The sequence below is a fragment of the Astatotilapia calliptera genome, chromosome 8 (genome assembly GCF_964374335.1).
Source record: "Astatotilapia calliptera chromosome 8, fAstCal68.1, whole genome shotgun sequence".
Classification (NCBI taxonomy): domain Eukaryota; kingdom Metazoa; phylum Chordata; class Actinopteri; order Cichliformes; family Cichlidae; genus Astatotilapia; species Astatotilapia calliptera.
In genome coordinates this window covers 3,101,563-3,126,483 of record NC_137429.1, presented here as the reverse complement: position 1 = coordinate 3,126,483, position 24,921 = coordinate 3,101,563, and the positions used below count along the sequence as shown (strand labels likewise).

The following is a 24,921-nucleotide window of genomic DNA, read 5'->3' as shown; positions in this document are numbered from 1 at the left end:
AAAGGTAAATTTATAGTTAATATTTAATAATTGCTTATTAGTTGTTGAAGACTTTGTGCCAGGTCTCTTGCCTTTCCGGTCAGCAATACAAACAAAGTTAGTAGCATGTAATGAATATAAAGAATGAAGCCTTTATTCTGGAGCTGTATTAAAGGAAAACTTTATGTAATGCTAAATTAAGTTGGGTCAGCTCACTCTCAAAGCGTATAACGATGCAATGTGCGGATTATTTTATAATAATTTAGAGAAAATCTTGTTTTTTCCTTCACGTCTCCTTTTTTGCAATGTCAACCTAACCGTGGTTTGAGACGCGCCCCCCTCCAAGCCCCCTGAAATATGCGCAGCATACAGACGCCTCTGAACTACCAATCAGGTGCAAGAATGAGGAAGCTTTAGTTTGGTTTCCGCCAATCAGAAACGTCGAAGGGAGGCGATTGTCAGTGTTGCCACAGCGATGATGTTAAAGCGTTATATTTGTGCTGTGAGTCAACGGACTACTTTCACTGGTTATCAGAGGATTGTGTTGGGGATTAACTATCAGTGAGGCGTCCTCAGGCTCTCCAGCTATGGTGCCATCCCGCTTTTAAAGTAAGTACTTGACGCTGACGTTATTGCTTTTACGACGGGCGTTTTTGGCAGGTTGATGGGGCAACATTAAAGGAGTGAACAGTTAGCTCTGACCAGACTTCAGTTAAATAACAGCCGTTTTTATTTCTCTCCAGCTGAGCTACATCAGAGCTTTACAGATTTGATTTGCAAATCAGAAGCAGTGTTTTAATGCTTTTAAAGGGTAAAACAGACAAACACACCGATTTTCACAGGTTTAGCCAACGGGGAGACCAAGCTTACGCAGCTGTAATAACTGCGTTAGCTTAGTGAAACTAACGTTAGCGTGCTGGGGGTTTGTTTTGCTTCAGTTTCTCGTTTGTAACGACCAATAGAGACTTCTGTGGTTGAGAACAGACGATTGGCTAATGTAGTTAACAAAGGTACACCTGCCGGAGTGTCGGGAGCGAGCATGTTGTAGGAGAGCTGCTCGGAAAGGTAAACATTCACGGTAGCTTCATGCCTCAAACATGCCTTATTTATGGCTAAGTGGGCCGAACCAGTCTAAATAAATAAAAGGTTAAAAAAAAAAATTCACGGTACCGATACTGTCGCGTTATTTATAGCACGACGTTTTAATTGGAGGTATTTAAAACTAACGTGACTGGTGTTATTCTTCATTTGTTGGGGGGCATTGCAGCTGACGTCAGGTGAAGAGTCTCAGGTGAGCACCTGTGGCAGGAAGCACAGGTTGATTGGAGGTGTAATTAAAGATTTGGGATTTTCAGATTCCAAAGTTTGGGAATATTTTTCATAAAAATTAAGATAACTGCGCGACTTTGTTGTGGAAGGTGTTTCGGTATTGTGACCTTCCTTCAGTCCAGTGGTTCTCAAACAGTGCAGGTGGGGAGCAGCTATCATAAAATGACAAGTAAAGTCATTTTGTTTGTTTGTTGGATTCTTTTTCTTTTTTAACTGCTGAGTTATTCATCCACGAAGCAGGTAGACACGGTTGCTTTAAAGCAATTACTGAAAGAGAAGCGTTGTGATAAACTCCATCCCACTCATTTCTTAATATTTTGCTCCAGTGACTCAGAATGTCTTGCCATTTTTAAAGTAGTCTTGAACAATAGTTCTCCAGGCTTTCTGAAGGTCGTTCAAATTTTTTCTTTGGGAGTGCATTTCAGCCATTGGACTGTCAAAATTGATAGAATTATGCAGCAGCTTCTGGAAAAAGCCTGATTGGCAGTTGCTTCATTTTGCAGTAAAAGCATATCAGACTCAGAATCACAATCAGAGAGACTTTATTTATCCCCAAGGGATATGGAAATAAAAACACACTATCATGGCTCAGTCTCCACAGAGCCTGGACATCAGCATTACGGAAGCATTGTCAGATCATTTTGACAGAGAAAGAAAAAGCAGCGAACATCCACAGAAGAGCTTTGAATGTCTTTGAGAAACCCAAAGAACTATTCCTGAAGATGCTTGGAAAAGAGTTCAGGCTGTGCTGAACAATAAAGGCAGTCTTACCAAATATTAACCGTGCAAACTGTTATGCTTTTTTTTTTTGCCTTTTATCATTGAGTTAATTACACCTCTAAATCATTCCCCTTTTTTTAGTGTAATGATGCAAACTCAACTAATTAATGGCTCTCTGGGAAAAACTTTGCCCACCCTTGATTAAGAGCCTGAGATATCTAAGTGCTTGTTCAATATTATTTAGCAATGTGAGTCTATTTTTCTGTATTCAATCTGCTCAAATGTAAAGCTGTCAGTTGTTAGGATTATGGAAAGAAGCAACTGTAGTATTTTACTTCTTTGTGATCCAGACAACTTGTGAAGAGCTGTAAGCGCTTTTCTCCTGTGTAGTAATCCTGGAGTAGGAGTGCATTTTAATTATAAAATTCACGTTATCAATGCAATATTACCACTATGCAGCTGTCCATCAGGATCATTCGTTAGTTTTCACATCTCTCTCTGTTTTTGAGCTGGTGTAAAAGTAGTGCGTGGTGTTGTTGTTGGTTACCACGGGAAACAAAGCGGCCAGAGGAAAAAATGGCTGTTATTTCCTCTATTGTTGTGGTTTCGCACATTGAATCCTCAGGGAAATGGCATTTGTGGCCGACCGTGTCGATTCAACTCTGTTCCAGGTTTTTAAAGGATGCACACAACACGCAGCCCTTCGTCCATCCCATCAGGTGTCTCAGGAGACGCCCTGGATCTCAGCTTGTCAGGCTCCCAGCTGTCTATGTCCAAAAGGCCCAGCAGTGCGTCGCCGGGGAAATGCTTCTCTCGCTCTGTTTCGGTCTCTGTGGCGGGCGATAGCAGAGGCAAACGCAACACTTTAGTGAGTCACAGATAATTAAATCAGAATGTAGAAATGCTTGTTTCTGAATTCTTCACATAATGTCTGGAATGCTCTTTATTCTGCAGAGCGACACCAGCTTTGGCAGCTCGCGATCCATCAAGAACTTGAGGCGGTCCAACAGCACCACGCAGGTCAACCAGCAGGCCAACATCAGGTGCAAACATAGAATCTGGGCACTGTACAATGAAGCACGTTCAACATAGCCAAGATGTCTTTTACTTGCACTTCTGCTGACATCAGCAATCAGGCTAAGCAGTCACGTGATTATGATTATTAATGTCATAAATCAACCCTGCTTTTATCAATCTATCTGTGAGCGCGTTCACATGAAAGGGACGATGTTGGCAGCATCTTAACTGGCAACAGAGCAACTGATTTTAACAAATGAAGATAAACTATTGGAAAAATATGTGGAGGTTAAACACAATACAGACTGAAAGTAACACAACTGCTGCAGGTAAAGCAGCAGGGATGTGAGTGTGTGCAAGAGGAAAAGTATAGTAAGTGCTGCTTGAATGTGTGCGGGCTTTACACAAAGAGCTGCTATCCTAATAAAATTCAGTCTATTTGAAGCCAGGAAGAAAAGCTGAATTTGTAAATTAACAAATTTAACTATTGGTATGACAGCTCCATCATTAAGATAAAGACAGTTGCGTACTCTCTTAAATTAATGTTTAGATGTGCACACAGTCTTAGATTGTATTCTTTCATCTGCAGTGACAGTGATGTTAAACAGTCTGTGGGTGAAGAATAAATACAAAAGCAGAATTCAAATAGAGACTTGGCCTACATACATGATTAACAAGTACTTTAGTTACCTTTACTTATCTGGTATTCTATATTGAAGGATAGAGAAAATAAAATTGTTTGTAGCAGCAGAAAAAAGCAAAGCTTCACCAAAGAACGCAGAGAAAGGAAAAGACGTCTGAGGGACCTTCCAGGAGAGGTGATGCTGTTTTCTGGAGAACTGATTATGATTTGATGTTTGATGATTTCTTATCTCAGTAATACTGTGAACCAGAGCAATGCACCCCAGTAAGAAGTGCGTTAAACCTGGAGTTATCTGGATAAGCTCCTGCTCCTTATTACAAACCTCTGTCGGTAATAGCACACTGTGACTGTCCGGCATTTGCAGCCCTGAATTTCTATTTCCTTATCTCTGACATTGACAATCTGCAGTTTATGCAGAACACTTTGTACTGAGACACATACTCTGCTAATCAGCCTGGGAAAACCTGCTTTTGGGCTCTGTTAGATCATCAAGCATCATTCCACTAACGCACAAGATCTGAAATCTGAAGGTCATGTTTGTAGTCAAAAAGAATGCGTACATCTTAGATAATGTGCAGGCTTGAAGCCGTGTGTGTCTCTTTCACCTTTGCTCTTTAAACCAAAGTGTCTCTCTTCAGCGAGCAACAGCTGGCAGCCCTGACGCTCCAGCAGCTCGGACAATGGGAATTTTGGCGCCCCGGCTCTTGCATGATAAAGAGCGGAGGGGTGCCGGGTGGCTGTTGCTGGGGGTTGCAGGGTGCATAGACTTGCTTTGTCCCTCATTAGAGGGGGAGGGCTGGTACCTCTGGGGTCAGGTTACCCCCTTCCACAAGGACACAGTGAAAGGAGAAGAAGTGTGTGTGCATGCTGTGGTTGCATTGTGTGGCAGCTGCCGCCCTCCCCTTCCTGCCTCTGAGGATGCAAAGCTGAGGGGCTTTAAATGTAAAGACATACTAAGCACTCCCCTCACCCTCCAAAAGTCTCCAGAGTCCTTTTCAGGCTGTCATTGGGTCACTCGCCAGCCCTCTCCCTCTCGGCTGCTTCCTCCTCCTAAAGCAAAAAGTAAAGGAATGTGCAGCCTGAATAGTGTTGTCAGATTTCTTTTCATTGGGCCAGCTGGCTTCAGCCCCCTCCCTCACAGACACACACGCTCATTTACACACTTACACAGACGGAAACACCAGCAGAGGCCGAGCCAGACAGGAGGTCACCCTACATCTGTGCCTCACGACGGACAGCTTGGTGCATAAAGCTATTTGAAGGCTGCATGATGAGCCGTGGGATCAGCATATGCATGCGTTTACATGGGATCCATAACCCAGCCCATACTCCCCCCAGCAGACGGTCAGTTGCTGCATACTGAATTCCAGCGCTTGGGGCTACAAGAGTAAGGATGAGACGCGTTTCTGCAGCTGTCATTACAACATTTATCACAGAAGCTCCCACTAAAAGCCACAGCTCAAGTTTCTGCTTTGTGTCACTGCTAAGCCCCCGTGCTGCACCCAGATAGTGCTTTCAGCCACATTTAATGATGTTTTCAAGACTTTTTTGGCTTACGGGTAACATTTGAGTCTTTTAAAAAATAGCAAAAAAAGCAAAATCAAGTAAAGCTGCAGGTCGTGGAACCAGAACCGCAGTTCAGTTCACAATTCTTGACCACTCTTTAAACATTACAGCTCTCAACCGACTAGCATTCTTAACCGAGTATTAATAGCCTGATATCATTATTTTAGGAAGTTGAGTCTACGAGTGTACGTTCGTGCCAGATTTAACCGATTTTGCTCTAATTTGCACATCATGGCACACCCGTAGCTACATTACTGTTTTTTTATTTTGTCCAAACAGAAATAAAAATAAAATCGTGGTGACAGTTGCAGTAATGCGTCATGTTACAATGATAAAGTAATGTGAGCACTACTTCATAACACTCTGTTCTCAGTGGTATCCTTCCATGCAGATGTTCTTTCTGATATCATCTGTCTGTGTTTGTGGTCTAACTCCTGCCTGTTGTTTTCCTCAGTGAGGACCAGAGGGAGGACTACTTGGCCCTGTTTGACAGCAGCTCCGATGGACGCAAGAAGTTGGCGAGCCTGAGCAAGACCTCGCCAGACAGAACCACATGGAACATCCTGGTATTTACCTTCGATCTTATTCTCACTCTGTCGTCATATTTACACCTTTCATAGAGGAATTATTTACCGCGGCTCGCTGCAGGTTTCTCTTCTGCAAAAGTTTTATTTTGACAAGTTTGTCAAGTTTTCCAACTGATGTATTCATAAAAAACTACAACGTACAGTACTGCTATAACTCCACAACGGCCCGACAGGGATTCTCGTCTGGAAATGTTTGAATGCTGAAGACGTGATGAACACAAAGAGTGCCGATAAAAAGCTGATGAATGAGACGAAGCACTGAGGCACACTGTAAGGACAAGATCAAAGGCTGGAGACACTTGAATCTTGAAAAATGGTTGAAACAGTACGGCTTTACAAGCAGATACATTTCAGTTATTTGGCAGCTGAAGTAACCAGTAACAATGTTTAACAAACTCTTTGTGTCTTTCCAATCATACACACTTTCTAGATTGTCGTGTTTTGCAGTATTTCAGGGTGTAATGACTGTTTGTTTTCCACCGTTAAGGACGACCAGCCGAGAGCTTTCCCCCCGCACTCGAGCTCCCGCAGCACCGGCAGCGTGGACTCTCCCACCAGCCTGAAGAAACGAGAGCCTGGCATCGCTCTGGCTGCCAGCTTCACTGCCAACAACAGGTGGGCCTCGTCTCCCACACACACACACACACACAATAGTCCAGGTGTCTCCTTGCATTGCTGAATTCTCAATGTTTAGCCGCTTCTCGTATTTCATACCTGTTGATCACAGCAGCTGATATTTCTTCAGAAAATTCCACCCACACAGAATATTTCTTCCATGAAATATGTCAGAAAAAAAATCCTGCGTGGGCTGAGATTGTAATTGGATAAGAATATGTCTTAGTTATTTTAATGCCTGTGGGAGGATGAAGTGGGGAAAGATGAGCTGATGAGTCTGATTGTCCTGTTTTGGTTTTGTTATTTTTGCACAGGAGCAACAAGGGAGCTGTGGGTAACTCCGTCACCACCATCTTACACAATAACTACTCGGAGAAGCCGCTCACACCTAAGAGCTCCAACCAGAAGCCTTCTTTCAAGTATGTCCTGAAATCAAAGAGCTGCTCCCTCACACAGCTTCAGTGACACGTCGTCGATTATCTTCACATTTACAGTCCGCTTTGCGTCTCGATTAAAGTTTTTTATTTTCCGTTTTTCTTTCAGTAACATCTTGAAAGCCACAGCGAACGACGAGGTGTCGCTGGAGAGCGGCTCCCTCACTAAGTCCCAGAAAAATTTCTCCACCACCTCCCCCGCCTCCAACAACAAATCCCCAGTGTCAGCTCAGCACGGCAGCCCTGTCCTGCTACGGAGGAGGGAGGTGACAGAGGAGGAGGCTGAAAGGTCAGACCCACATGACAGTGTTTCCACTGTGTGCGTGTGAGCTGCTCTGTTGTTTTTAGTCTGGGCGACCTGAAAGTAGTGGTAAAACTGACGTTTGTCCAAAAAACCACAAGCACTTCTCTTGTGTATCTGCAGGTTTATTCAGCAGGTGAATCATGCGGCGGTCACTATTCAGCGCTGGTACAGACACCATGCCAAGAAGCGACACGCTAACCAGGCAGCGCTCAAACGCATCCTTGACAGTAAAAGAAAGGTATCTATGTGCCCCTGCAGGCTGTCTCACAGCTCCCCTTTTATTCGGCGTAATATTAACTGGGTTTGTCTTTCTCCTTGTTTTGCGGCTGCACTGAAACAATCTGCATCTCTCCTGTCGAAGGAGTGGGAGGAGAGAACAGAGGAGGAGAGGCGCCTGGAGCAGCAGCAGAGGAAGGACGAAGACAGGAAACGGATTCGTGAGGAGAAGGCTCGTCTTGCCCGCCTCGCTGCCATCCAGGTGCTCACCTCTGATTACACAGCATGTGGTTCCATAAAGTTATGAGACTGAAGCAGAACAGCCTCAGATAGCTTTAATCTTGGATGTTATATTTTATAATGCAATTGTGAAACATGTTTCGTTGGACCTTCGTAGTAAAGATTTTCATTTAAAAACTGCATTAGCAACCACAGACTGTATGTCAAAGATGGATGTCGCCACTGTGAGGTCACCCATTGGTTTAGGACTCAACATTAGTGCTTTTGCTGTAAAGTTGGACGTTTTAAAATTGGAGTCTGTGGACTGAGTTGTTTCTATAGCCAGCCTCAATTATTGGATTTTTGGCACTAGCTTCATTTTTTCCGGCCTGCTGTTTGCTGTTGGATGTTATGCAACTGTGTAAAACTAAGAGCACCATGTCCATATATGAAAGGAGGCTTTGTGGATCCAAGTCTACTTTGTAAAGACATTGATTGTCACTTTGTGTCTGAGTGCTGCACAGTTTTATCATCAGCATTACGTTTATCTCCCCCTGCTGGTCTGTTACAGGAGCTGCAGCAGAAAAGAGCTCACAAGGCTGCAGCAGACACACAGCACGCAGCAGAGGCGGAGCCTGAAAACCTGAGGCAGACCGCCGTGGTAGGCCGAAAGAAACTGCCCAAGATTTCCCCGACCAACAAAAGTCCAGCCTCACCGAGCAACAACAGCCCGATGTCGCCCACAGATGTTAAGACGAAGAACACAGGTCCACATTGTTTCACTTTGCAGTGGAATATTTCTTATATAGTGCTTTTCTACTAACATGTCTCATTCATACACACGTTCATAAAAGGCCTTTTTCCTACATCTGAGTGCTTTCTATCAAACATTCACACTCAGTATCTTTCAGTATCGCGGTTCTCGAGCAGCAGGGGTTGAACCGCCATCTTTCCAATTAGTAGATGCCCTCCTCCACCTGCTGACTCCCACATAATTACTGTTAATGTGTTTGCAGCTCATTTTAGGACACAATGTCTCATTATTTTTCATTAACAAATATTATAGGAAGTAATTTATATTCAGTGGAAAATCCAATGTAGTCTTTAAAAATATACAGCGTATAAGAGCCCTGGTTGTTGTTATTCAGCACTATAATGTAAATATTACAGCTACCTACAGTCTTGTCTGATTGCCAGGAGAGTGTTATGAGTAAGCATGAATAAAGTAGCAGTAATATGTTTATTGATTTATTGTTTGTTTCCACAGACTCTAATCTGAATGTTGTGGCTGACTTGGGTGATCTGACCTTCAGAGCCATTTCCCCAGCTTTGTCCAATCACAGAGGCTCTCAGTGCTCCCAGGTACCTGCTTAGCTCTCCAGGTAATCGATTCTTTGTCTTCCTTGTATTGATATGTTAAATAAATATTTTTGGGTTTGCAGGAGGACAGAGCAGAGGAAGACAATTCCCAGGAGCCACATCAGAGGAGTGAGAGGAAACCGATCCGTAAGGAGAAAGCTCTCCTGATCCGCCCCACTGCTACCAAAACAAACACGCCTGATGTACGTGCTTTGTGGTAATCCCTACTTGAGTGTTTAAGTGATGTTTTAAATGAAAATACTATTTGTATAGTCGTGATGTAAAAGTCTCCCTCTGTTTAAAAGTTGTCCTTTGTCTCCCTCTGGTGGTGTGACACAGGGACCGCAGCACATAAAAGTGCAGCAGGCCGCAGAGACACAGCACACTCTGGAGGTGGAGTTGGAAAACTCGAGGCAGACTGGTGTGGGAGGACGTAAAAAAACGCCCAAGATTTCCCTGACCAACAAAAGTCCAGCTTCACCGAGCAACAACAACAACCCGATGTCGCCCACAGATGTTAAAACGAAGAACACAGGTCTGTGATGTGTGTCTCGGTCCCAAAAGACTTTATTAAAGACTGAAACGAAATTGAACTACTTTGCATTTAACATAAATAGTGTCTTTGTTTCCACAGACTCTAATTTAAATGTTGTGGCTGACTTGGGTGAGCTCAGCTTCAGAGCTGTTTCCCCAGCTCTGTCCAATCGCAGAGGTTCTCAGTGTTCCCAGGTAAAAATGAAAATTTCCAATATTCCTTGTTTTACCATGCATTTTCTGTTGCTAATTCTTGCATCTGATCATTTTTAAACACATTTGCTCTGTTTGTGCTCCAGGAGATCCTGCAGAGGTCGGTGAGCGTGGAGGACCAGAGGCAGGGAGCCTCATCCAGCAGGGCTCAGTCTAAAACCACCCTCAATGAGCTGCTGGACACCCTAAAGCTGTTGGAGGAGGAGCCGGAGAGGCTGTCGGAGCCGAAGTGCTACCGCAAAGAGAAATACGCCTGGATCGATGAGGTCAGCGCGTTATGTTGCACTAATTTTTATGGTTTTTCTTGTAAGAAATTTTGTGAACTAACAATGACGCTGTGGCTGCAATTAAAGGACGGGGACTCCAACTCTTTGACCACTGATAACCTGGAGCGTCACGGCCAGCTGAGCCACCACCCTGCACTGCCAGATGGGGGCGCCCTGCTCTCTGAGGCCAAGCTGCAGAGTATCATGAGCTTCCTGGATGAGATGGAGAAGTCAGAGCAGGAGAGGCCACGCTCTGTCACCTCAGGATCACACCGAGAGGTCAGTTTATTGGCTAAAGCGCCACAATGTACTTCATTTAGCAAACTGACACAGATTTGAACGTTTCTGACCAGTTTGGGTTCTTTAAAGGTTTGATTTAGAATATTTAACAGAACAAAACATGTATTATGTTTAAGTAAAGGAAACACAGTTAGGTATACTGGTTAAAAAATAACCATAAATCTCTGTGGGCTGAGAATAAACAGACCGTGACTGTGTGCAGGTGTTTTTCCCTATAATTGCTGAGGACCATCTAGTTAAGCCAGCCCTTTAAATTTATGGATAGATGTTCTGTGAGTCTGTCCCTGGTTGTTTTATCTAAAACTGAAAGGTGACATGTTGGCTTCGCTGTGCTTTCAGGCTGTTTTGTCTGAGGAGGAGCTGGCCGGTGTTGAGCAGGCGTCGGCCACTGCTGCCGAACTCACCGGCTCCATGATGAGGATCAAACTGGAGCTGGAGGAAAAGAAACGCACCGTCAACATGCTGCAGACCGCTCTGGTAGGAGAGATTAACACTTGTCGCTGTTTTTACCTGCTTTAGATGGTCGCGCTTACAGCTCGTGTCATGTCTGTCAGGCCCAGCAGAGGGAGCTGACGATAAGACACGTGAAGGAGACGGAGAGGGAGCTGAGCAGGAACTTCCAGCTCCAGAAGGAACAATATGAATCCACCATCCAGAGACACCTCACCTTCATCGATCAGGTATGCACTCGTTTCGTCTTTGTTATTAATTTACGTGGTTTCTACTCGAATATTTTCAAAGCTTGTTTGTATAATCGGGCCAATAAAGGTTGATGTTGGTCCAGACAATGATGAAGCAATACAGCACACATGCAAAGAGTTGGTAAACAAGATGGGCTTGTCTCGACGGTCTTCGATGTTTTCCTGTTGAGTGTTTCAGTGTTTTTTAAACATCACATCTGAAAAATGTTTGTTTCTTCAGCTCATCAATGATAAAAAGGCTCTGAGCGAGCGCTGTGAAGGAGTGGTGGGAGAACTGAAGCAGGTGGACCAGAAGTACACCAAGAAGATCGCACAGATGCAGGAGCAGCATGAAATGGTAAGAGAGGTCCCGAGCGCTTCTGCAGATCTCTCCTGCCTCTGCTTTGCCTCCTGCGTGACTATGTCGTTCTTTCTTGCAGTGCTGCTTTTGTTTAATTTTCTCTTTTCTCTCTATTTCCCCTCCTTCTTCTTTACTGTCTTTCTTTCTTGTCTGTACACGTGTTTTGTTTCCTGCTTTTAGGTGTGGCAAATTCTCGGTCCCTTGTGCGAGGTAACTTTTTTTCCCCTCTTCTAACTAAGTCATCTTTGGAACAGTCGTTTCCTTCATTCTTCCATCATTTGTCATTTCATTTTTCCACACACTGTTTCTCTTGGCCAGTCTGTTTGCATGTGAGTCTCTTTCATTTATCTACATTTTACATTCAGATGAAAAAGCTTACACTTCTTGATGTTATTTAAGTTTTTCTTTGCCAAAGATTTTAACCCTACTTTTCCTTTTATTACCTTTCACCATCACTGTCCCAGTGTCAAAGTCACCTAAGAGCACCCTACTTTGTTTAGAAAGACAGATACTGTGCTGCTTGTGTATTAAAGATCTTCATCATTTTGGTGGCGCTCAACTTTGATACCATAATTTTACCCTCTCCCCTTCCCGACTCCCTCGCTCAACAGGAGATCAAGAAGTTAAAAGACCTGATGAGTGCCACGGAGAAGATCCGACGGGAGAAATGGATCGATGAGAAAACCAAGAAGATCAAAGAGATCACAGTCAAAGGTAGCGCAGACAGAGCCTGGAAATCTGAGCTTACAGCAGCTTTACCAAAGCGCTGCTCAAACACACAAGGCAAAGAGGAAGAATGCACCCTGCTCCAGGAAGACGTTTTGTTTTTATCAACACTTTTGTTCACTTTATATCAAGAAAATAAATATTTCTGATTCCACGCTTTCAGATTCACATATCGCCTTTTACTCATTCAGATTTCATATGAGATCTGAAACACCGTTTCCTGACAAAGGTATCAGACGGTGTCATGGAATTTATTCCCATTTATAGCACCAAATCACAACAACAGTCGCCTCAAAGGTCCTAATAATTAAGGTAATTATTAAGAGAAACCACAACCATCAGATGACCCTTACATGACCAAGCACTTTGGCAACAGTGGGAAGGAAAAAATCCCTTTTCAACTTACCGGTTGAGGCTGACAGGAGGAAGACAAGACGAACAACATGTGTGGATATATATTCATATATGTAAAAGCTCTGTTTTGGTTTAGTCTTAACAGGCCTTCAGCTTTTCTTCTGTGCTGATAAAGTCTCAGACTTTTCACGTCCCCGAACTTTGCAGGTTAATGTTGCTACGCACTTCAGAGATTCCTCCTGCTTAGTACCTGTTATATCACAAGTGCACAATATGACAGCAAAAACATAAGCAAACAGTGTAATGAAAGCAGCACTTTGCATTCATTTGCATTGAGATTATTTATCAATCAGTCTATTATGCTGTTTAACAAGATACCAACAGAGGGCCTTCCACTTTGAACTTGAAGGCCACAGTCAGCCTCAAAACTGGTAGAAACTATTTGAGTTCATTCGTGTTCTGGTTTTGATTTGAAGCTGGGAATATAATTATGTTCTCTTTATTTATTTAGAGAGGTGTGGTAAATATTAGCTTGTAATGCCTTGCATCGATATTTGTAATATAACAGTCTTTTTCACTGTTGAGCTCTGCAGTGGTTCATGTCGGACAATTAGCTTTATGGAGGCTAATTAAAAAGGTAATACTGATTTAATTAGATCGTTTAATGTCAAGGAACCTCAGAGTGCACGAAAGTGGACTTACAGTGGACCAAAAAAACGACTTTAGTAAGGATGTCTTGCTCTTTGCCAGTAGTCTCACACAGCCTCTGGTAAAATTATCTGCTGTCTGCTGGGTCCAAGGTGTGGCCTTTCATTTACTTTGGCATAGTCAGAGCTGTATTATGTGCTTGACAGTTACCAGACAAATGCTGGTAAATAAACTAAGTAGTGCAAACACAGCAGTTGTTCTGTGTGTAGCTTGGATTATGGGCAAAATGAACAACAGTTTCCAAAAGCTGACCGTGCTGTTCCACTGCTCTGTCTGCTGTGGGCCGCTTCCATGAAACGTCACAGGCTGTTGTCAGCCAGAGCTGATGAGGCGTTTGTGGCAGGCCCGAGGATGTAGAACTGTATTTCAGAGGCATTTCTCTCCTGTGTTTGCTTCTACTTCACTAACACGTTCAGGTTTTTGATTAAAGAAGTGAATATTAAAAGTTTGTCCTGTGAGCTTTAAACATCGTGCAGACCCTGTCCATCCAAAGCTCGAACATTTTTTCTTCCTCCTCTCAGGCCTCGAGCCCGAGATCCAGAAGCTGATCTCTAAACACAAGCAGGAGCTGAAGAAGCTGCGGACGCTCCATGAGGCGGAGCTGCTGCAGGCGGACGACCGGGCCGCCCAGCGCTACGTCCGGCAGTGCGAGGACCTCCGTCAGCAGCTGGAGAAGGAGAAGGAGGAGCAGTGCCAGAGAGAGCGGGAGCTAGCCAAACGGAGGTGGGCGTGTCACAGTATATACTCTGTCTACCTGCCCAAGGCTCTCTATGCTCAAACAGATGCAACAGAAACAGCTAACATCAGCATTAAACTGTCTTGGAATCAGTTTTCAAGACTACATGAATTTCCAGCGCACAATGTTTTATAAACTTTTAGATCAGGCATTTATGGGGGTGGCACTCAGTGTGACATTCAAACCTTGGATTAGAGAAGATCTGAGGCAAAAAAAACAACATCCAAAATGCCCTTTTCTTCTTGTGCTTGTGCTACAATCAGCTGACTAACACGTGTTCTATATTTTGATCAATTTGACCCCATTTTGTTTTTAAAATAAGGTAAAACCTTCTTTAGCTACAGTCCTCGTGATTTCCTTTTGGTGAAAGGACAAAACCTCTTTCATGGGCACCAGTGCTTTTATATGCAGGAAAGCCCTGCTAATGCAACAGCATCATTAGGCATTAATACTTCCACTAATCCTTTCCTGTTTTTATAGTTTTAAATGGATTAATGAGATACATTAGCTAATCTAATGGTTGTAGCGCACACCAATAAAAACATCTCAATGCTGCAAAAAAGCCCTCAGTCAGCCCTTTGCTCATGCAGGGAGTCAGTGCTGGAAATCCTGAAGATGATGGAAAATGCAAACTTGGAACAATGGGCTTTCATTTGGTACGAAAATGAGACTTTTGTTTGCATTTTATATTAATTAAATATTAAAATAAACTCAGACATTCAGATCAATGTGCTTACATTTAAAAAAAGGTGAATTTTATTTACTTACGCAGGTTTAGTTTTAAATTTAAAGTGAAGTCCAGCTGACGTGAAGATGACCTTCCATCATTAAAGTTTACTCTGCATGTTGCTGATGAATATTTTTAGTGTTCACATGGTTCAGATGAGAGACAAAATAAAGATTCTGGCTTTTCATGTTACTCACATCATGGCACACACCAGTCCACGTTAGCAGCTGTTTCTTAATTAGACGCCTGCGTGTTTTACAGGCTTTTGTGCAGATTTAGTCATCGTCTGTGTTTGTGTGTCTGTCTCTCAGATATGAGAAGCAGCTTCAGGAGGAGGAGGTGTCTCTGCAGCAGCAGCGCAGGCGTCTCTACAAGGAGGTCGCTGATGAGAAAGAGAGGCTGGCCCAGCTGGCTGCAAGGTAAGGTCAAAGGTCAGGTTTATCTGCACGAGCTATTTTAATGGATCTTTACAGGATCCTTTCCCATATAACACATCCTTAATGAGTCAACAGTTTTTTGGCATATGGGATGAGTGTTGATGTTTCTGTCCATCTCCAAAGCACTGGTTTGTGTTTGTGTCACAGGCAGCGCGCTGAGCTGGAGGATCTGCGGCGGCAGTTGGAGGAGAACAGCTCTCTGGCTGGACGAGCCCTCAAAGAAGAGCTGGACAAGACCAGGGAGGAGCAGGAGAGGAGACATCAGGTGAGGACACTGCAGAGCCGCGTCAAGAAATAAGTCTGCGTTCTATCAGCATCACGAGCATCCATCTGAAAGTCTCACGCTGAGTGTTGTTTGTGCGTTTAGGTGGAAATGAAGGCATTACAGGAGCGTCTGGACATCGAAAAGCAGACGTGGGAAGAAAACTACAAGAAGAAAGAGGTTTGTGCAGCCTTGTGCTGTATCTGCTCTCATTCACTTCTTCTTTTCTTCAGATTGAAGTGTGGCTGCTGTATACTCTGTCAGTGGGAAGTGTTTGACTAACTGACATGTAGATATCTAGGTTACCTTCTCTTGCTTGTTTGCCTGGGATTATTATCCCTTCCCTTTCCTTTTTCCAGTTTGTGTATCAGTTTCAGACAGAAATGTTGAAATGTGCGTGTCACAACACAGGAATGTGGCAGGTTTCCAGCTGACCTCTACCCTCCAGCTTTCTCCTCAAATCAAACTGTGGATTTGTAGCAAAACATGAAACTGTTTCTCAGAGAAAGCAGAAACGCTGACAGTGGAAAAAGAATTAAAAAGGGCGCGATGACAGATGAGGCTGAACTGACAGTGTTAGAATTCAGTGCCATGTGTGTAGACTAACAGCATGCGTGTTTCTGTGTGTCCACAGGAAGCGTGGCTGCTGACCCGTGAGCGCGAGCTAAAAGAAGAACTGCGAAGAGAACGTGACAAAGAGATAGAGCTCGCCATCTGGACGCTGGAGGAGGAGACCAGCAAGGACAAAGAGGAGTGTGAGAGGGCAGCGGAAAACAGGTGCGTGTGTGTGCGTGCGTGTGCGTGCTTGTGTGTGCGTGTGTGTGCGTGTGTGTGTGTGTGTGTGTGTCTAATTTAGACAGTGTGACATTATTAGACATTGAATACGATACAAAAAATCTAGCAACCTGGGTTGTTGCCCAGTAAAGATTCACTACAGTTTCTGCTGTTGGTGGCAGATTTATCTCTGTGTTTTTTATCATAGATGTTTCATCATTTAGTGAAATATCAGTGAGAAACTTTCAAAGGTCCCCTTTTACCTAAATTTGGATCCAAGGCCCATTTAGTAGCTGTGACTCCTTCTGTGTCAACATCATCTCTAACGTGGATGTGCTTTAATAGTACAGCATTGGGCATTTTTTTTTAGTTTGTTTTTAACAACTATATTAAAAGTCACATTTGTGTTCTGCATTCCTTTTACAGGCTAAAGCGCGTGAGGGAAAAGTACGAGACCGAGCTGAGGGAGCTGGAGCGCTCTGAGAGGACAGCGGTGGCGAAGCAGCAGGACCTGAGGAAGCAGCAAATGGAGACGGAGGGAGAGCTGATCAGACTGCAGGCCGCACTTAGACAGAAAGAACAGGAAACTGAAGAGATCACGCAGGTAAGGAGCATCATTCAGAGAGAGAAACTAAAATTGCAGCTTAGAAGTGATTTGAGATTATTTGCTGTGTTATACATTTACTAGCCAGTGGAAAGTAGACACAGAAATGGAAAATATGTTTAGACAGATCCAGTAGAATTCCTCCAACTTCCCTCATCAGGCCAGGGACAAGTTGGCGGAGGAGCGCCGCAACCTGGCGGAGGTGATAAGGCAGGAGTTTGCCGACCGCTTGGTGATGACGGAGGAGGAGAATCACAGGTTGAAGGTGGAGGTGTCAGAAGTCCGAGCGAGGATGCGGCTGGAGGTGGAAAGGGTCACACGGGAGAAAGAGGAAGAACTGGCAGAAGTCCACCAACGGTAAGCTGGAAGGGACAAAATGATTTAAGTAAAATGGTAAATTTTAAAAGCGAATTGTATTATTTTTCAGTTTTAAACCCCTAAAAACACAATTAAGCTTCAAATATCAGGTCTAATTCTTTACTAGCACAACCTTTAACTAGTATGGACCATTGTTGAAACTGGGAACTAATGAGAAACAACAAATATTACATCCTTTGGATTTACTGGGAAAGAGAGTTGAGGCTCGGGTGTGAAATTGATGGTTTTCAGGGTTTTTATCGTTAAGAGAGGACAACGTTACTCTCAATGTTGTTGGCGCATTTCAGGAGGACGCTGCTAATAAAGTTACACAATTATACAGTGAATTTGCGTTTATTATTATATTTACAACATACCACAGTTTTTGTCTTGGTCGTATCATTTTATTTTGTTGTATTTATCCACGACACCTTAAATGCCGGTCTGTGAAAATATTGTCCGACGTTAAACTGATCTGTGGTGCAAAAAAGGTTGGAGACCGCTGTACTAGAAGGCTGAGCGGTACCACTGGTCACCACCTGTAATTTTTAAATGATCTGTTCTGACATTAACTTTATGTGTGTAACCATTTTGAAGCCAAAGCTGTGAGTGAGTCACCATCTCCAGCTGTCTGCCTGTGGATTTAGGTCAGCAGCAGTGTCCAAACATTCAGTAGGTCTTGTCAGAGGCCTGCTGGCTGCTTACAGATTCCCCCTGTTGAAGGTGCAAAGAGAAATGTTGGCACGTGGCTTGAAAGTGAAGCTCAGACTTAATAAAAGGTGGAACCTTAAGCAGCTCCACTGAATGTCTGCCAGTTTGTAAGAGATGCGAAACACGAGAAGGACAGAGGGTTGGAGCAATTCTGAAGGTGACCTGATTAACGTGAACGCGACGTTCAGTGCGGCTCTGAAATGTTTGTCTCCTGAGCAGAAGGCCGGCTCTGTGACACTGAATCTGATTAATAAACATTCAGGTACTGTGGCAATTTTCCAGATGTTCAACCTGGCTGCAGCACTGGTGACATCCAACACTGGTGCAGGATGGCTTCAGTCGGCGTTTCAGGTCATTAAAGTAACAAGATGATTCAAGTCAAGGGATTCCTGGGAAACTGGAGCTGACTAGCTTACAAAGGCAGCACACACACGATTTCCTAAATTATCAGCATATTATTTATCAAGGCTCGCATTTCAGTTTATTCTTAATGTCAGGAAATGTCACAAGGAAGGCAAACATACTAAAGTGCAGCACCTCAGTTCATTCTCAATCTGAAACCACCGCTGTCATGCTGTAGACCCATAAAAACAGAAGCTGTCCCATGGTTCTGTTAGTCTCTGTCTTGCTGCTCAGTCTTCCCAGCATTGTCTCGCGTGCGGCATTTTCAGTCATTTTCTCCTTCCACACTTTCAGGGTTTGAGTCCGAGGTTCTTTCCAAAGTGTTAAAATAAGACGAACACAAGTCACAAGTCCAGTGTTTAACACTCTGAAGCCTGCTTTGTCTAACCGTGGCACCTCGCGTCTGTCCCCCAATAGGCACGATCTCGGTGATCTAGGTCATTTAACTTTCACCCAGCTCTTCATATATTTTCAAACATTTTCCCATATTGAGGAGACCAGTGGACATTCCCACAAAGCACGTACTAGCGTACCTTTTTGCTTCTTGGCACTTCCAACACAGGACATCTTTACCAGTTCCCATTTTATAAAGTCTCGTTGGTGTGTAATAGGACCTGTTGAGAGTTTTATATTGAATACATTTACTTCCAGCCTCCCTAATGTAAAACCCATTTTCAGAGATGATTGAATCTCATGTTCCCTCGTCAAAGGAACGATCCAGATCTTTTTCCCAAATACTTTTAAGACTTTTACATGTGTTGTTTTTAACCCAGTGACATCAATTATACCATTTCAATGCCTTTGTAAGTAAGAGTGGAAGTAGAAGGAAATTCTCTTTGAGACAACTGAGACAACTTTATTTGATCTTTCAGACAGTCTCTCATTTGTTAGTCTCACCAGAAATGGCCGGGTTCTTCCAAGTTAAACTTTGCTGTCAGATCTTTAAAAGACATGAGTGTGTTATCTTCATATAAATCACTTATTAATCTTATGTGCCACTGTGGCCAATAAATTCTTTTTGTTTACCTTTTCTATTTTTGGGTTGTGTCACAGGGTGCATATGTTTGAAAGTATGGGGACAGATTGTTGCCACACCATTTTTTGAAAACTTTAAAATAGGGTTATCTACTCTATTCCCTTTATTGTCCGGTTTTTGAGCCAGCACCTCAATGGGGGTAAATGGAAAGGCCGATTCACCTTCCATTATGACCCAGTCCAGGTTTGAATTTGTTGCTGCCCAGTGTTTACACAGCTTGGACATTTCAAATGACATGCTGTAATGTTTTATGTTGGGTAGGGACAGACCCCCTTCTTTTCTCGGTTGGTACAGTCTACCAAGATTGATCCGAGGGCCACCATCCCAAAGGAAGTGTTTTATCATATTAATAATAATAATAATAATAATAATAATAATAATAATAATAATAATAATAATAATAATGGATACTTTATTGATCCCCATGGGGAAATTACTTGTTTTTTCTCTGCATTTGACCCATTCACTCAGTGAAGCAGTGGGCAGCCCACTAAGCAGGCGCCCTAAGAAAATTTGTGATGAAATACAAATTGGTATCATTCCAATGAAATAATTAATCAGAGGAGCTACTACCATCTTTATTGTATTTACTTTGCCCCATAATGTCAACTGCAGCGTGCCCCACTTCTCCAAATTAGTTTTAATCTTACTAAGTAGTTTTCCTACATTATCAGTCATAATCTCATCAATATTCGGATTAAGTATTATTCCTAAATATTCCATCCATTTTTTAAGATATTTCAGCTAAGTGTGTGTGTGTGTGTGTGTGTGTGTGTGTGTGTGTGTGTGTGTGTGTGTGTGTGTGTGTGTGTGTCTGTCACTAACTCCATCAGCAGAATGTGAAGAAACAGCTCCTGTGACTTTATACCCACAATTTTGTGTTTGTGTTGAAGAGGTATCAGCAGGAGCTGGACTATCGTTGGGGCTGTACATTTGTGTAACCACACTTCATACCACAGGATGGCGCAGCGAGTCGTTTAACCTTTATTTAAACAGGTAGATCATTAAAAACACATCTGTATTTACAGCCCGCAGAGAAGGAAAGCCTCTTCAAATGGGGGCCAAAAATAAATTAAAAACCTTTCAACACCCCCGCCACTCTTGCGCATATTTACAAAAAGCATTTTTTACCAGTTTAACATGTTTCAGCTCCCATTGTTGGGAAGTGAAATGAGCAAATCCAAACCCACGACCCAGCAATGTTTTATTAACGTCCTCTCGTCTGTGCGTTACCAGAGTGAAATCGGCCATCTTGAAGAAGGAAGAAACCGTCAACAATCTTCGGAAGCAGCACGAGGTAGGACGGGACGTGCAGTCTGCCTGTCGGGGCGTGAATGATATGAAAGCACAGTGATCAGGAATGACTGACAGACGTGTCTAAACAATGCTCTCTCCTCTGATAGGCCGCCCTGAAGAGGGCGGATCACCTGGAGGCCCTGTGGGAACAGCAGAGGAAGCAGCTGCTGGAGAAGTGACTGACAGGATGTCCAGTTTCATCTCTCTGTGGACCTTTTCATCAGCGTGCCCGTCCCGACACGCCGGGGTCCAACCATTGTGATGCTGCTTTTTCTTTGGTTTGTTTGTTTTTCCTGCAGCGAGACAGGACCTGTGGACCCTTTGAAAGTTGAACAAGTTTCAGAATTTTGCCCTACCTCACTTTAAAAATACAAAAATTGGTAAAAGCACTGCACACCCCCCCTCGCTCCGTTCCCCTGACCGTCACGAAGGAGCATGTTGTGTTTGAACGTCCTCATTTAAATGCCACAGACCAGGTGAACTTCCTGTTCCTTTTTCTTTTTTTTTTGTGAATGTTCCTCTTCCTGTCTGGGGCGCAGAAATGTTCCCCACAGATGTGCTTCACCGAACAGTTCCAGATGTTTCTCAGACCAGCCCAGGCCTGCACCGGTGTGCCGTGGGACACAGTGGGGGTTGTTCTTCTTTCGTCTGGAGGGCCGCTCACAACCAAGGCCCGAGATCAGCCATGAGCATGAGAGCTGACGCAGAGCTTCTGCCTTTTTTTTTCTGTTGAGTCATGCATTTTTGTCCCAGCGTCCCCTCAAGGCCAGCGCTAATTACAGGACCCATACCTCCCCCCACTTCTCACTGCAGCCCAGCTCTGAGCGGTTTGTTTTTAACGGGTCTTCGACCAAACTTTAGACCTAACGAAGCGATTTGATGAAATTTACTAACACAGATTTCAGACGTTAGAGAGAGTGTAGGATGTTGTTAGAGCGATGAGACGTAACGGCAACTTAAAGGAAACTGAGCTGAGGAGAGCTTGTGGTCACATGATTGCAGAGTGGCTTCTGAATGTAGGGAAGAGAAAAAAGAGAGAAGAGGGACTGAGGTAGATGTTGGGTGAAGCAAAGGAGGAAAGTGCATAGAAAATGTTTATAGGGTTAGGAAAGCAGAGCTGGGACCGAGCAGGGTGGTTTGGTGGATTTAAGGGGGCACGAATCATGTGACCAGAGCTTCAAAGGCGGCGCTGTGACAGACCATGACTCAAACATGCGTAATATGTGTTAAAAAAAAAAAAATCACAGAAAGTCATCGGGGGGAGGTGATTTATCGGTTCGTAGACTGAGTAGGGGAGGGAGGGGTGTTGCAGAGAGAAACTCTAAACATGGAAGTAAGGCCTGTTATTTAGGTACAGCATGATGTGACTGCAAAAGCCCCGGCAGTCTCAAAATTAGACCCCAGATGAGAAAATATTTATTCTTTCATCTTGCTTTATTTATTTTAGGACTCGTACACGACCTTCGTGGTGTAATATGTCCACAGAAAGGTCAAGGTTGTGAAGGAAGCTTTTCTCAAACCTTCTCAAGACGAAATTGTATTTTATTCCTTCTGTGAGGAACATTTACACGGTTACTAAGTGTGACGGTGAGACCTTAACCGCTCCATTTTTAGTCTATCTAAATACAGTATGTCAGGTTTTTTCTGACCTCCAAGTCGTCCAGGCCCCAATGTGTGAAACGTAATCCACCGGGACCCTGCTGGTTTAAAGTCGGGTTAGTTTGGCCACATAGTTAACCATTAAACCTGAATCAATGTTAACCCTCTCTGCTTAGCACAGATAATAATAATAATAAAAAAAAAAATCCCACATGGGTGGTTGATGTGTCACACGCTCCCTGAGTTTCACTGTGAGTCAGCGTGGAGGCCTCGAAGCTGAAGCCGCCACTGTGGCCGTCGGCACAGCAGGCGGGGGGCAGCTGGGCTCGGACACGACAGGGGCGGCGATGTGAGTTGGCATTCCTCACGCATGCCCGTCCTACAAGTGCCAGTGAGCCTTTCTTTTGTGTGTTTGCATGTGTTTGTGTGTGCTTCCTCTCCTCCCCATTGTGACCTGCATTGACCCCCACACGCACACATTCACTGCAACATTATACGAAGCATTCCTGCTCTCTCCTGCTCAGCATTACATCTATAGCTCTTGAATGCACTAGTTCATTTTGTTTTAGTCTGTTTTTTATGATTATTCATTGTGATTCTTTGAAAAACTGTGAAGAGAATAAAAGGCAAAGAATGTTTGGAAAACACGCCGTGTTCCTCGTTTCTTCTCGCTGTGGGGAAAAAAGACAAATGTTTACTTGTTTCTGTCCTCCGCCCTCCCGTCGTCCCTCGCTCTCCATAACTCATGAGCAGGAGACGAAGAAGCCTTCAGTCTCAGACACGATGGAGTCCACATAATGAGGTTAAATTGCTGTCGGTTTGGAGCCTGAAATGATTTATTGACGCTTTCTAAACGTTTAATTACAGAATTTAATGCTTGAAATATCTGTAGACCAGTATTCCAGCTGTTACCACCCCTCCCATTCCCTCTCGTTAAAAACCAACTGGGAAATTTTTCAGTCGTTTCAGCTGGAACAATGCATGCACTTCTCCAACCAGCTCAACTCAAACTGTGAGAAGCATGTTGACTGTTGTTTCTCACTTAGCTTGGCTTAATTTTAGTTACATAAAATGTAACTAAGATTACATTTTGACAAAAATAAAAATAGTTGTTGTAGTTTAAACTGAGGAGTTTACTGAAAGTGTTTGGATTGTAATGCTTGCTCTATACTTCTTATATTCTGACCCTGATACTAATACTAATAATAATCTAACACCAGAGCTGTCATTTTAAGTAGAAAGGAGAAAAAAATCAAGTGTAAGGAAACATTTTTAAGCAGAAACTAAACGGGAACAAACAAAATTACTCTGGAAGTACTCTGAAACACAAAGCATTATGTAACTCAAGTGTGAACACTTTAAAACCTTATTGTTACAGTTTTCTTTCAGTGCCACATCGCTTACACTTATGTTTCTGCTTTAAAACCGCTGTAGCAATTTTAGCCCCTGCCTCAGTCAAATAGACTGAGGCTATCGGTCATCGGTCAGGAATGCCCATTATCTGCCCAGAAGTGTCTGCAGCTGTGATATCGAATCAAACAAGGACGTATGTGCAAGTGACTGAACTGATACGCCCAGCTCTCACCCTCCCACACTCTGAGGCAACGCTAAAGAAGGTCTTGGCGTTTTCAGATGTGCATTTGATAAAGTTTTGTTCTTCCCCTGGTTTAAGCCAATCCAGTCCAGGCCCTTTGCAGTCCCATTACAGCCGACGTCCTGCGGATTTATGCTGGCTGAGATTCTGTTAACATGTGAAGAGAAATATTCCACTATTTCATTAGTACAGTTATGCAATAACTAATAACAATTAATCCTCTCAGAGAATAAGTGTGTGTCAGGTGATGATGGTCAGCAGACCACAGCGGCTGTGCTGCCAGAGGCCTGACTGAAATGACGTGTAGTAAAGTGCAGAGTTGTTTTTTCACTTATTGTATTTAGTTTCATATTGTCAGCCTAAAGGTGGAGCTTCTTGCTTATTTCCACCCATCTCATATTTTGATTGAGGAGGAGGAGGGAGTGGGTGGGATTTTCCATATTTAAGTAGGGCAAACGTTTTAGCTTTTAGCAAAAGTAAGAGTACTCATGCAGAACCATATACATGCATATCACTTAAATGTGGCTTCTCTAGATGGTTTTAATGACTTATATGTCCCGGCGGAGTGCGCCGATAAGTTTAGTTTACAGGACCCAGAAGCAGACACTGAAAGGCGGAGTTGCTGGCTGAACAGAAGACGATCCTTTATTTGGATGTTGGCACATGAAAAAGCATGAAGCTATGAAAACTAAGAAAACTGTGAACACTCGGAAAACTAAAGGACTAAGAAACTCAGTGAAAATACTACGACAAACTATGAACACCGAGTAAACTATGACAAAACACTATGGAGACGCAAACAGACGACCTGACAACGAAACATAGAAAACAGAGGACTTAAATACACACATGAGGTGATCAGGGGAAGTCGAGACACACGAGGAAACAGCTGACAAGGATGAACATAACGATGCACAGGAAATGTAAACTCAAACAATGACATGAAAACTGGACTTTCAAAATAAACAGAAAAACATGACAAGACAGAAACATGACACAATAAACAACAATGGGAACATTAACACACGGGAACACCACTGACACACATGAACCTAATAACAAGGCAGGGGAAGGGAACCTAAATACAATGAACAAAGAACATACTGGACTCTTACAACATAACACAGGAAACATGATGAGGCAGACCAAACAACATGGGCTTCACACATGAGACATGAAACAAATGGCAGGTGAGACCAAAGCCCACGGAAAAGGGGAAATGCAGGGATCAATAACAAAACTAAGGCTGAGCCACT

The 24,921-nt window shown here is 43.4% G+C and overlaps 1 protein-coding gene across 6 annotated transcripts; it reads left to right on the top strand.

The window, feature by feature from the left end:
* The first annotated feature begins 430 nt into the window (after positions 1–430).
* Positions 431–22,716, top strand: cep131 (centrosomal protein 131). 6 transcript variants are annotated; one of them, XM_026177847.2, is made up of 30 exons: positions 431–588; positions 2,700–2,896; positions 2,983–3,071; positions 5,709–5,820; positions 6,329–6,456; positions 6,771–6,875; positions 7,000–7,179; positions 7,315–7,432; positions 7,556–7,672; positions 8,201–8,396; positions 8,897–8,991; positions 9,072–9,191; positions 9,328–9,523; positions 9,623–9,717; positions 9,822–10,001; positions 10,089–10,280; positions 10,641–10,778; positions 10,856–10,981; positions 11,223–11,339; positions 11,523–11,552; positions 11,954–12,056; positions 13,652–13,853; positions 14,905–15,012; positions 15,178–15,295; positions 15,398–15,472; positions 15,927–16,069; positions 16,493–16,670; positions 16,831–17,027; positions 20,413–20,473; positions 20,580–22,716. In XM_026177847.2, the coding sequence occupies exons 2-30, from the start codon at positions 2,711–2,713 to the stop codon at positions 20,649–20,651; spliced, it is 3,777 nt and encodes a 1,258-aa protein (XP_026033632.2). In that variant the 5' UTR covers positions 431–588; positions 2,700–2,710; the 3' UTR covers positions 20,652–22,716. The 6 variants fall into 6 exon arrangements, with proteins under 6 accessions (XP_026033632.2, XP_080161099.1, XP_026033636.2 ...); XM_080304973.1 differs by having other exon boundaries at positions 16,794–17,027; XM_080304975.1 differs by lacking the exon at positions 431–588 and adding an exon at positions 915–1,044 and having other exon boundaries at positions 16,794–17,027.
* The last annotated feature ends 2,205 nt before the right edge of the window (positions 22,717–24,921 follow it).

Bases quoted from the DNA above. Each gene is read 5' to 3' on its own strand.
- cep131 (XM_080304973.1), top strand. From the start codon at position 2,711: ATGCACACAACACGCAGCCCTTCGTCCATCCCATCAGGTGTCTCAGGA. The intron at 7,180-7,314 runs GTCAGACCCACA...GTGTATCTGCAG, and splicing joins ACAGAGGAGGAGGCTGAAAG to GTTTATTCAGCAGGTGAATC. The intron at 17,028-20,412 runs GTAAGCTGGAAG...GTGCGTTACCAG, and splicing joins CTGGCAGAAGTCCACCAACG to AGTGAAATCGGCCATCTTGA.